The 12,287-nt window shown below is 37.8% G+C and overlaps 1 protein-coding gene across 1 annotated transcript in view; it reads right to left on the reverse strand.

Moving 5' to 3' along the window:
- Nucleotides 1–4,220: 4,220 nt before the first annotated feature.
- NFAT5 (nuclear factor of activated T cells 5) overlaps nt 4,221–12,287 on the reverse strand; it is a 140,424-nt gene continuing 132,357 nt past the window's right edge. Inside the window, exons 13-15 of the mRNA XM_044663142.1 lie at nt 8,992–11,497; nt 4,691–4,936; nt 4,221–4,288 (exon numbers count right to left, since the gene is read on the reverse strand). Of these exons, the coding sequence (XP_044519077.1) occupies nt 4,701–4,936; nt 8,992–11,497 (2,742 nt within the window). The 3' untranslated portion in view covers nt 4,221–4,288; nt 4,691–4,700. The remainder of the gene's footprint in view (nt 4,289–4,690; nt 4,937–8,991; nt 11,498–12,287) is intronic.

Genomic DNA, 12,287 nt, shown 5'->3' on the forward strand with positions numbered 1-12,287 from the left:
ACCTTTTCACTTTTTGCCTATTCCCATTCCAGGTTATCCACATCCTCTACTCTATTCCTCTCTGTGACAAAGACATACATCTATAAAACACTAGACCCAGAAAAGTGGTACAGTCTGTGACAATGGAAAAGAATGAAGTTAACTGGCTCATAGGATACTAATTTACCAATTAGCAAATATATTAGTAGAGAAAATTTCACAAAACAACAAACTTTTAAGATTCCATCTGTTGAATGTTTGTAAACATTCATATTGAATTTGGGTCTGTGCATTATTAAGGCAATATTCTGTTCCAGTCTTTACTTCCAGATGTTTTTCATGTTTCATTATTGTGAAAAAGAAAAGCACATTTTGTTTTCATGTTATTTCTTAAACAATGTAATATATTTAAATGTAATGCAAGAAAAATTAATTCCACTAATTTTTTGATAAATAAAAACCATTAAAAAGTGTTTTAGCTTAACATTGAGCTAAAACAATATGAATCTTGAATCATGGTATAGTACTTTATAAGGTAACTGTGACCCCTTATGTCAAAGTTCAAAAATTAAAACAAATCTCCAAACACACTCTATACTAGAATCAAAGTATAATGGAATGAATAATCAGGGAAACAACTCACAACAGACTCTCAATACACACACACAGATAAGCTCCAAGCATAAGTGTTCATTGCTGAAATTAAGAACATGTTGAAGATAGCAATATGAAGGAAATAAGATGTGGTTCACAGTATATTTAGGTCCTTCTGCCATGAAACAATTCAGATCAATTGTTTCTTCTAAGGCTCTTTGCTGGCTCACTGAACATCTCTTTCGCATCTGTAACAGTTGTTTGAAAGCAGCAGTATTAGCACAAACCAACCATTGAGCTTAACCCTTCATTCAAAATACAAATACTTTTTGTAACCAAATCACGTGTTCAAAATGTTGTACACTTAACATTGACCTAAAACAGATAATGTAAATTTAACAAAGTAAAAAATAAAGTCACAATTAGTGAATTAACAGGAATATGGTAGCACAGCACAGCCCTTGAATAGACAATCCCCAAATTTATGAAACATGTGAAAAATTGGGTTGTCCTCCTCCACCCAAAATTGGGAATCAGTTACAGTTCAGGTATAGGTATTAAACAAAGATACTGTAAAACAGAAAATTGGTCCCCAGTGACTTGGCACTGACATCTGATTATTTCCCAATAATTAACATTCTTCTAAACAAGGTAAATCAGTACACAAGCCAATCTTTTTGTAAGATGCCAACTGTAAAATGACGCTATAACCACAGTGTTACAAAATATTTCAGTCCTGGAATATGGTGAATAAAAGGGTCTCATTGAAGCTTCTGGAAAACACATAACTAAACTGACCAAAAGAATTTTATTTCTATGCCCCAATTATGTAGCGGCTGAGTATAATCACCTTGATACTATAATTAACATTCTATATTCTATTAGGACTTTACATTTTGGAACTGAAGCACTGGGTTACAGCAGATCTTTTTCTTATCCTGAACTATGTATCTTGGGGGATTTTTCTCTCCTTAAATGGAGAAGATAAGGTTTTTGGTTTAGAGAATTTAAAATGTAGCTCTGGGCATTATATGGTGAGGAAAAGTTGTTTTTTTTTTTTATGAAAACTGCATTATGGTTTAGTGTACTTATAAATAAAAGGTATAGAACAAGTAAGCCAATTAATAATAATAACAATAATAAAATATTAAATATACAGTGAGCAAAAGCTGATTGGCTCATTCTGGTGAAACATCATATGACACAATTGCCAAAATCGGTTTCCTGTCTCCAACACTTTGCTGAGTTATCAAACACAGCAAACACAGTGAAGTTGCCTTTAGCCCACTAATAACAATGCACTGCCCGATGGAATGGCCACAGATGAACAGGTCATTTCTGTTGCAAAAAGTACTTAAATACTTAATAAAGACATAACAAAACCCCCCTCACTGTTATCAGACGCCACGTTGTGGTAGAACATCAGACAAACTCACAAATTTACCACAAAAATGTGTGGCAAAAAAGAATAGTTTATATATATGTATATATATATATATATAAATTTTTTATATTTATGCCAATGTACTCACTCAGTACAAATAGCAAAATAGTATACCATTTCCTAAATACAAAATATAGCTTTCCAAAAAAATGAAACACACATTAGATATAAACCATCCAAAACTTGAACGATTGAAAACTGTATTCAAAATTAAATGACCCAGAGCAGGTCTCTTTCTGAAAAGTTCCCTTCATATCGGCAAGAAGCCTGTACTACTGAAAACGTAATTCAATGCCTCTCAATCAGAGAGAGAAGGAAAGAGGGAGTGGGGAGGAAGAGGAAGAAGGAAGGGAAGAGGAAGAAAGAGGGAGGGAGAAGGAAGGGGGAAGGGAGGGAGCAAGTGAAAGAAGGAGGAGGAGAGAGAGGGGATAAAAGGAGAGAGAGAAATATGCATGTGAGAGAAGAAAAGAGAAGGATATGGCAAAGACAAGGTAGAGAAAGAACATACAAATAACAGAGAAAGACCATCACAAATAAGAAAAATCTAGTTATAAAAACAAAACCAACACCACCACAATTCTACACAATTCAACTGAGTATACAAAGATAGAAAAACATAATACAATAAACAGAAAAGCTGAACAATTTACAAGCTATTCTTCTGTACTTAAAACAATAAAACAAAATGTAACTGACAAGAATACCAAAACTATTAGACCAAGATTTCGAAGCTACACACACCAGTTTGGCTCTAAACTGCATTAACAGCTTTCTACATGCCAAAAGGAGAATAGGAAGAAAGCACATGTCCAGACAAGAGGTTGTAGTGAGAAGCAAATATTCCTTGGGTTGGTCAAAGCACCCAAACTATATAACCAATGCTACAACTGCAAGTCCAGGAGTGTGTTCTTTTGCTCTTTACAGATATAGCAAGTGAATTCTTCATTTTAAGTGAACGTTATGACCCTGTAAAGCCTAAGGCTCATGGGAACTATCAGTAAAGTGACCACTTCAAAATTGTAAAGCACTGAGGTGACAAGTGTATGACAGTCACTGCAGCTCAGGGAGAAGTGGTATTTCAAGAAAACTTAGCTTTTGTTTCCCACTGGAGGGAAATTTTTTTTGAAGACTTTACAACAGCACCGTTCATGGGAAAAAATGCACTGTCTTTCTTGGAGTCAATTCCTACCCCTTCCAGTTTATGAAAGGGACCTTTTTTCATTCCGTGTTGCAGGATTTGCTAGATCACCTTGGGTCAAAGGGGTCTTATTTTCTTTAAACTGCTAGAGGATTCTAAAGCCAGTAATGTATTGATAGTTGCTTACAACCAAATTAAAAAATGAAGAAAAAAATCATGGATACATATAAAAAAGGAATGTTGGTCTAAGGCTGAATTAAGATAAGTTCTGACCAAAGAATGCAAATTAGATTACAAAGGACTTGAAACTTCAGCCATTTAAATTACTCCTACAGGTCAGGATACTATAGAAAATACAAAAACAAAATATACCATAAATTGTCCCCTTCATTTTTGCAGAACAAGATGATTACTACTCTAGGCACAATCATAAGCTAAACATTTTAATACAAACATATAGAAAACCATGAACGAGTCTCTGATGTGGAGCCTTAAAGCATTATAACTATTCTCAGTTCCATTAACAGAGTGTCATTTTTTAAGATACACAGACAAATCTGTCTTCTCTGAGTACTGTTACTATAGCCTGTTATTGTCTAAGCTCTTCAGGATCTCTATGAAAACTGAAAACAAGATTCCTTTACTTTGACTAAAAACCATGCTTTTTTACTTGCACAATATTAGCTTCAGTTATGGGTATGCTTTCCCCAAAAACCATTACTTAGAAAAGACGCGAGGAAGAAAAATAATGAACAAATAAAAAATAAAATGACAATATGGGTTATTTTCTAATAGCAATAATGACTGAGTAGATTGGACTTGAATTCATACTGTACCTTATACAGAGGCACTGTGCTTAGGAGAATAACAACACTTATATTTACCAAATGGGAACACAAAACAAATTCTTAGTCATTATTGCTATCAGGAATATGAAATATAACATTGTTGATTAATCACTGCAATAAATAGCAGAAATGTGCTCTTCTGCAGGGGTAAAAATCCATATATTTACTCAAACAGTTTTTTGGTGTAATTTTTTTCAAAGAACAACTTAGTTCCATATTCTTTAATACAAATGTAGACATAAACTCCAAGGGCATCCTGAAACTGCATTTTCTTCCACAGAATTTCTGCAAAAAAAGAAGAATTAAATATAACCAGCTGAAAGGATAATATATTTTGAAACTTATTTTACCCTCAAAGATCCCAACATAAAATTTCATTCTTAGAACTGTAATTTATTACATTTCTTTTCCTATTTTTAACATTTTCTAGAATTCAATATTCAATTTTTATGAGATGTAGAAATGAAATCTACTGACCTCTAAACTACAGATAGTAAATGAGGAATAATTCTATTTATATAACAAAACTCTTAGGCTCTAAGTGGCCAAAAGTATCCATTTTTTTTTTAAACAATGCTGCTAAAAGCATTCACTCAAGGTATGATTTATTCATGTAATTTAAAAACAAATCTAATACATCCCTTTTGAGGAGGAAACAAGACTAGTAAACCAAAACACAACACTTACTCGTATGCAGTTAAAATGAGCCAGTCAAGTTGTTCCCCTGGTTTTGCAATGAAACAAGCAAATCAATCTTTTCAATGTTCTGGTTGGGGTTTATAGATGGTGCTAGGGATGAATTCTCTGGCATTTGTTGAGACAGAAGTGTTGTCACAGGTGGCTGACCCTCACTTTGAGGTTGATTTGGCTGACTTATAGCCATTAGCTGATCTGGCAATGTTGCTGGTCCAGAGGTTAAAAGCTGGCCACAGTCTAAAAAGACATTTAAAATAAAAATCATTTAAATTCTGTAAAGCAGCATAAGTTATCCAAGTATTTTCTGTTTCATTTCTTTCCCTTCATGATATTAACTCCCTCTCACTGGGTTCAATTATCAGACTTAGGAAGATGAGTCTCAAATCTATATGACTAATTTGCAAATCACCTCTTACAGATCTTTTGTTTCCTCATCTGAAAATGATGGGGATTGGACTAGACGACATTTAAGGCCCCTTTCCAGCTTGATCTATATGCCCATAAACTTTGGAATTCATTATTTGAAGCTTAAATTTATTTTACTTTCAGCTACTTCTAATTAGTAGATAGGAAGAACTATATTTGAGCCCCAGTTAAATAGCACAAAGATATTTTCCTCATAGTTATTTTCAACAAGTATTGATTTAAGTATTTACTATGTACCAGGTACTCTGCTAAGCACTGGGATACAAAATAAGACACAAACATAGTCATTGTCTCACAAGGAGCTCAAATTCTAATGGAATGAATTCTATTCTTGTAGTCAGGCACTTTTTTGCTTCCCAATTAATAGCTTAAAATGTTGAAAACTATATAAAAATTCCAGTGGAAAATAAAAATGATTATGAGACTTGATTGTCCAAAACACACTTCAAGGATAAAGATGATGTAACTACACCTATATTTTCCTCCACTGTAAAATGCTAAACCCTTAGACAGAGAAGTCTATACTCTTTGCTATCCTTCCCTCACCATCAATGCTTTGCAATATGACTTCTAGCTATGCCAATATAAAGAAACCTCTCTCTAGGGTCATTAGTGACCTCATTAACTAAATTTAATGTCTTTTACTCATAGTCCTCAACTTTTCTAAATCATGTGACATTACTGATCACTTGTCCTCCTTCTTCACCTAAGTGTTTGGCACAAAGGAGACAAATAATTAATACTTATTGATTCTGTTAACTCTTATCTTTCCAGGTTCTCCTACCTGTCAAGCTACTAGAAGATAGAAGTTGCTCCCTCTCAATCTTCTTAGTTCACTGCCCTTCTCTGCCACCAAATGGGTATAAATGAAGTTCAGTATAAACTCTTCTCTGTTTTCCTTTCTTTATCGCCTTTATATAGCTTTTTCCATCTAGTGTCTAGCTCTAAACTCTCTTGAAATCCAATCATTTCTGACTACCATACTACTGTACTATCCACAACCAGATGTAACTCGAGTTTTCCAACTAAATTCATTGTTTTCCTTCTGAAAACCATTTCTTTCTCTCATCCATCTTCCTGTTTCATCTGAGATTACCATCAACCTCCCCATTGCTCAGGTTTAAAACCATAGCCTCATTTGATTCTTCCACTTTTCATATCCAATCAGGTACAAGGTCCAATTGATTCTATCATCATCTCTTATATCTACTTACATTTTCTCTCTACTCTCATTGCTAACTACTGTCATTTATTTATAAACCTCATTACCTTTTGCCTCAACTCCTTCATCCAATTGCCAAAATAATCTTTTCATGTCACTCCCCTACTCAGAAGCATCCTGTGAATTGCTATTCCCCAGAGGAGAAAATGCCAGCTCTGACAGGAATCTAAAGGTCTTCTTAGGATGGCTCCAACCCACATTTTCTATTCTGGAGTTAGGATTATGGTCAAAAGAGTTGCCAAATGCAAAATACTTTGAAAATCTTTGAGTGTTATATAAATACAGAAGGACCTTGTTTGATGCAACGAATATATTCCAAGACCCTTCACATAAGTATTTCTTATATGAACATGCCCAGGCACTTTATAGTTTTTCTTGGGTTTATCAGAGCTACTAGCATCACTATTCTTGTAATGCTAAATAGTGATATCATAACTAAATAGTGCTCATGAAACAAGAGAAGTCCATCTTTGACTTGGACATAACTTGTTACAAGCGAGAACGATAGACAAAGACTAATGGATAGAGCTAATGTTTGGCACAAAACAATGTAATGACTCACACTAACTGCTTCTCAGAGCAAGAATGAGCATGACTGGGTGAAGTGCCATGAGACTTTACACTGCTTGGGAAAATGGCAAAGATTTAATGTGTAATTAAAACTTGTTATTTTATGTATTTTTTTCAACTGCCAATCATGTATACCTGAATTTGCATGTGTTGAGTTCATATAAAACAAGATCCTACTATTCTTGATATTATTTTCACTGGGCAGCTAGGTGACACAGTAAAGTCCTGGAATCAAGGAAGAATCATCTTCCTGAGTTCAAATCTGGCCTCAGACACTTATAACCTGGGAAAGGCACTTAACCCTATTGCCTCAGATTCCTCATCTGTCAAATGAGCTGGAGAATGAAATGACAAACCACTCCAGGGATCTTTGCCAAGAAAACCCAAAATGGGATCACTAAGAGTCTGACATGACTAAAAACAAGAGAACAAAAATGATCATCATCATTGCTGTTGTTATTTCACATTATTCCCCTTAATGCATTTTCTGTTTCGACAGACCTGACCTGCTATTTGCTTCCTGGATTTCACTTGTTTCCTACCTCTTAAGCATGGACATAGGGAGTCCTCCATCCCTTGAAGTGCCTATATGATGCAGGGTATTAGACCCTTGAGTCAGAAAAATCCAAGTTCAAATTCTGCTTTAGACACTGACTATATGCTGTGAAAAGAAGTCACTTGACCTCTACCTCAGTTTCTTCATCTGGAAAATGAGGATAACTAATAGCACCTTTTTCTAGGGTTGTTGGGAGGATAAAATGAGATAGCCATAAAGTGTTTTGCAAACCTTTAAGAGCTTTATAGATGCTAACTCTTGTTATCATTATTACTGTTATCACTATCCTTCAACTTCCTTCTCTCTCTCTTAAAGGTTCAGTTTAGGTGACCTTTTCTATAAGAAGCTTTCCCTAATCCCTCTAGCTTAGCTGTTGTCTCTGATCTTATTTTCCTAAAACTATGTCTGGCTTTCTTTGGCCTCCTACCACTTTTTTACCTACCAGTGTACTCTCTTTTCCAATGGAAGAGTGCAGCTCCATGTTGGCAAAGCCTATGCCTTTCTTCCTCTTTGAGTCCCTGGCATCTGGTATGACATCTAGCACAAAAAGGTGGGGCTTGAACCTTTGAGTCACCAGTATGAGCAACTCCTGGGTCAGGAATCTTCCTCCACCAATGGAGGCCAGCATCTTCTCTATAACTTTTCCTCTTTCTCCCCATAGAAATTTTTGCCGATCAAATGTTTCCTTTGCTGTTTGCTCATCTTCCCACTCTTTTTTTGGCCTTTGAACTAGGAACTCTGAAAGGTACTTGCCAATTCTCCTCTGCTGACTTTTGTCCTGGGGCTAAGTTTTCAACACAGCCAGCCACTAAGGCTTGAAAGCGCCCAGCCAGATGTACTACCAGAAATCTCTGTGAGTTGTGCTGGTGCCTGGCCCCAAGACCTCAAGGGGTGGATTTGAGGTGCTCCCTTGCTGGTGTAGTCCCCGTCTTGGGTTCCCAAAGTCAGCCCACATTCAGGTTCTGACTTTGATGTAATAGGTGGCAAGGGGGAGGGGGGAATCATCAGCCACCACTCCTCTGTTCACAGTTTTGCTTCTAGCTCCCCCTTATCCCATCAAATTCAACTTTCTCTGCCTGCCTTTCAAATTGTGTTCAGTGGGAGAGCCCCCCTCACTTATCCTGCTTTGACTCCTTTCCTTTTGAGGTGCCTTCTACAGATCCGTTTAGAAGGATAGTCAGAGCAGCTTCAGCTTTTGCTGCTACTAAGCTGCCATCTTGGCTCTGCCCCAGTAACTTATCCTCTTAAAGAACTGTCTCAAGTTGGTATTTAATAACTGTCTGATCAATTTAACCCATACACATGCTTTCCCTCAATAGGTATCATGTACATGGCCCATCTTTCAACTGGCTGGGATTTGCAATCTATGGCTATAGCATTGTGGAAAAAAATTATATGGAAGCTAAATTTAAAAAGCTTTTTAAAAAAGAGCTTAAAAAAAAGTAACTTTTGATCCCTGGGTCATTTTATTGAACATGCAAGCAGTAACAAATCAACACTAGAAATAGGACTACTTACTATTTTGGATGCCAAATAAGAACATTCCTGAAGTTTGTTGAGATGAACCAGGAGAATTCTGCAGTTGGTTCATTGTACTTCCTGCTGTGTTGTGAAATAAACTGGTCTGCTGTGGAGGTGAAGCTGCAGCTCCCTGGATTCCTGACATGTTATTCTGAGGAGAATAGAGTGGAGGCTGTTGCAAGTCTTGTTGGTTCATACTGGTCTGCAAGGCAGACATGGAAGCTGAAGAGATGAAGAGTGTTACTTGCTGCTCTTGTGAACTAGGTGATCCTTGGACCAATTGAATCTGGGGAGAGGCATGGAACAAAGATGGCTGAGGTGGTTCAGCCTGGGCGGATCCTGGGGTCTGAAGGGAAGAAACTGTGTTTTGGTTCTGAAACTGCATTGGCTGTTGTTCTTGATTCATTGTTGCCATATTATTTTGTGGGTGAAACATAGACTGGTTCTGCTGTTCTTGGCTGGCTAGTGGATTTTGATTTGGATTGAATATCATATTTGGTGGTGGTTGCTTCTGTGATGCCATTGTGGCCATGGTATTCTGATTACTGAACAAAATATTCTGCTGCTGCTGTTGCTGCTGCTGTTGCTGCTGCTGTTGCTGCTGCTGTTGTTGCTGCTGCTGCTGCTCTTGGGATGAAGCACTACTTTGTATGGCAACTATTGGATGCTGTGATTGGAAGATTGTCCCTTGTTGGTTCTGGGCCATTGAATTTGGTGGGAGAGCACCTAATGATACTGGAGGCTGAAAAAGGCCTTGCTGAGGAGGCTGTGCCTGTTCTTGGGAAAGCATAGGTGTCTGAATATGGGATATCTGTGTCTGCTGCTGAAAAGCAGTTTGTTGCTCAGTGTTTGGTGCTGGCTGAAGTGGAGAAATTGAGTTCTGTGTTGTAAAAAATGAGATTTGTTCTTCTTGAGACACTGTGTTATTCTGAAGTGTATTTATAGAACTCTGAGAAAGGAACATGTTAGTTGGCTGCTGGTCTTGAGGAACAGAAGATCCTTGTAGTACAGCCATGGTACCCTGGGAATGGAACATTGAAGGCTGCAACTGCTCAGAGGATGACGTGGAGGTCTGATTGTGGACAATGGGACTGGGACTGTGAAAAAGAGAACCTTGGGTTTCCTGGGGTATATTCTGGGCCTCACCAATAGAATTTTGTGGGTGAAAAAGCTGAGCTTGTGAATGAGAAGGCTGCTGTATAAAGCTTCCAGACTGAAGAGACAGTATCTCATTACTTTGCTGGAACAGACCATTGCCCTGTGGTGGAGTACCACTATTCTGAACAGCCATCATATTTTTTGTAGACGAAAAAAGGTTAACTTGAGGTGGATTTTCTCCACTGCGCTGCATTTGTACCATGGTCTGAAATACATTGTTCTGTATCTGTTTTACTTGTCCTCCAGTTTCTTCTCCATCTGTTGAATTTGAAGTTTGAAACATGGTAGGGCCAGGGGTTGCTACCTGCTGTGTGGTAGTAGTAGAAGTTTCATTCCCAGAAACAGCAGGAGAAGAGAAAAGTTCACACTGCATCTGCATGTCCTCACTGGTAGATAATGCACTCATCATATGGGAGGCTTGCTGATAAACTGGAGATTGCTGGAGGTTTCCATTTGCAGAGGCAGATGAAGAGAATAACTCAGACTGCATTTGGGCAGCTGCCTGGCAGATACTCTGCTGCATTTCCATCACCATAGCAGCTGATGATTCCATTGCTTGCTGCTGCTGCTGTTGTTGCTGCTGCTGATTGGATAATGTACCTTCAGCTTGGGGATGAACATTCTCAGCTCTTCCAGTCATTAAATTTTCTGGCCTGGCATGGACAGCTGGTTCTGTTGAAGAAAATATTCCAGGGCTTACACTGTTTTGAATTTGACTAACCTGTTGAAAAATGTCAGCACTGAGCTGTTCTTGGACATTCTCATTGCCATCTGAAGCAGAAAACAAAACCGAAGATAACTGCTGCTGGGCCTCAAGGACTTGCTGGACCAGATCCACGTTTCCACTGCTGCCACTGGCAGTACCGGCTGTAAAACTTCCAGCTTGTAATTGTTGGATGGTATTTTGTAGTTGACTCACACTGTTTTGTGGTGAGAAAATGTTGGAAGAAATCTGCTGCTGTAGGGTCTGCGCTTGTTCTTGCAGGGGTGATGGCTGTGGCTGCTGTGGTGCCTCAGTCAACTGGGACAAATTCACCACACCACCCTCAGCCTGCAGAACTTCCCTAGACTGGGGCTCTCTGCCCTGAAACTGGTTTGCTTGTTGCAATAATGCATCGCTGCTGGACAACTGGTTGGCAGCAGGACCTGCTGGAAAGGTCCCTGGTTGTGAAATGTCCTGTGTCTGCAGAGTGGTCAGACCTTCTGGGTTGTACACTTTAGACTGAATTGGCTGCTGCTTTTCATTTTCAGGAGGTAAATGGGAAGAAGATGAAAAAGATCCACTTCCTGATATGTTGGAGATATTTTCTAATGTTTGCTGAGTTGATCCAACTGCCTTAGTTGTCTAAAAAAAAAATCCCAAAACATACACTTATAGCTTCCTGGTATTCCAAACACACAAAAGCCCTAAACTGGGAATGAAGGGGCTATCCTTCTATTGGTGAATGATGAAAGAAATAATAGTACAAGAATGTAATGGGATATTATTGTGGCGTAAGAAAGGACAAAACAATTTTTTCAGAGGAAATGAGAAAGACCTTTATGAAATGATGCAAAGTAAAAAAGAAGGAGAACAATGTATACAATGACAATATTATAGGGAAAAAATAACTTTGAAAGACTAGAACTCTGATCAATGAAATGATGAACTATAAGTCCAGAGGCCTGAAAATGAAACACACCAACTACTTCCTGCCAGAGAGATGATGCAGAATGAGACACATAGTTTTAGACAAGACCAACGGGAGAATTTGTTTTACTGGCCTATGTATATTCATATGAAGGTATTCTTTCCTTTGCACTGTTCAGCTGGGGAGGGTGGGGAAGAGAGTGAGGGAGAGAGAAGAAATGCTTGCAAAAATAAATTTTTAAAAAAGGAGTGAGTGGCCGCTAGGCTCAGTGGATAGAGAGCCAAGCCTAGAAATGGGAGGTCCTGGGTAAAACTCTGGCCTCAGATACTTTTTAGCTGTAGGACTGTGAGCAAATCATTTAACTCCAAATGCTCAGCCCTTACTACTCTTCTGACTTGGAATCAATGCGTAATTATCAGTTCTAAGATAGAAAGTAAAGGTTTTTAAATAAATAAGTAAAAAGGAATGAATTTATCATTCTCAACTCTAGCTGGAAAAAGTAAA

This window comes from Gracilinanus agilis, chromosome 2, assembly GCF_016433145.1.
Source record: "Gracilinanus agilis isolate LMUSP501 chromosome 2, AgileGrace, whole genome shotgun sequence".
Lineage (NCBI taxonomy): Eukaryota > Metazoa > Chordata > Mammalia > Didelphimorphia > Didelphidae > Gracilinanus > Gracilinanus agilis.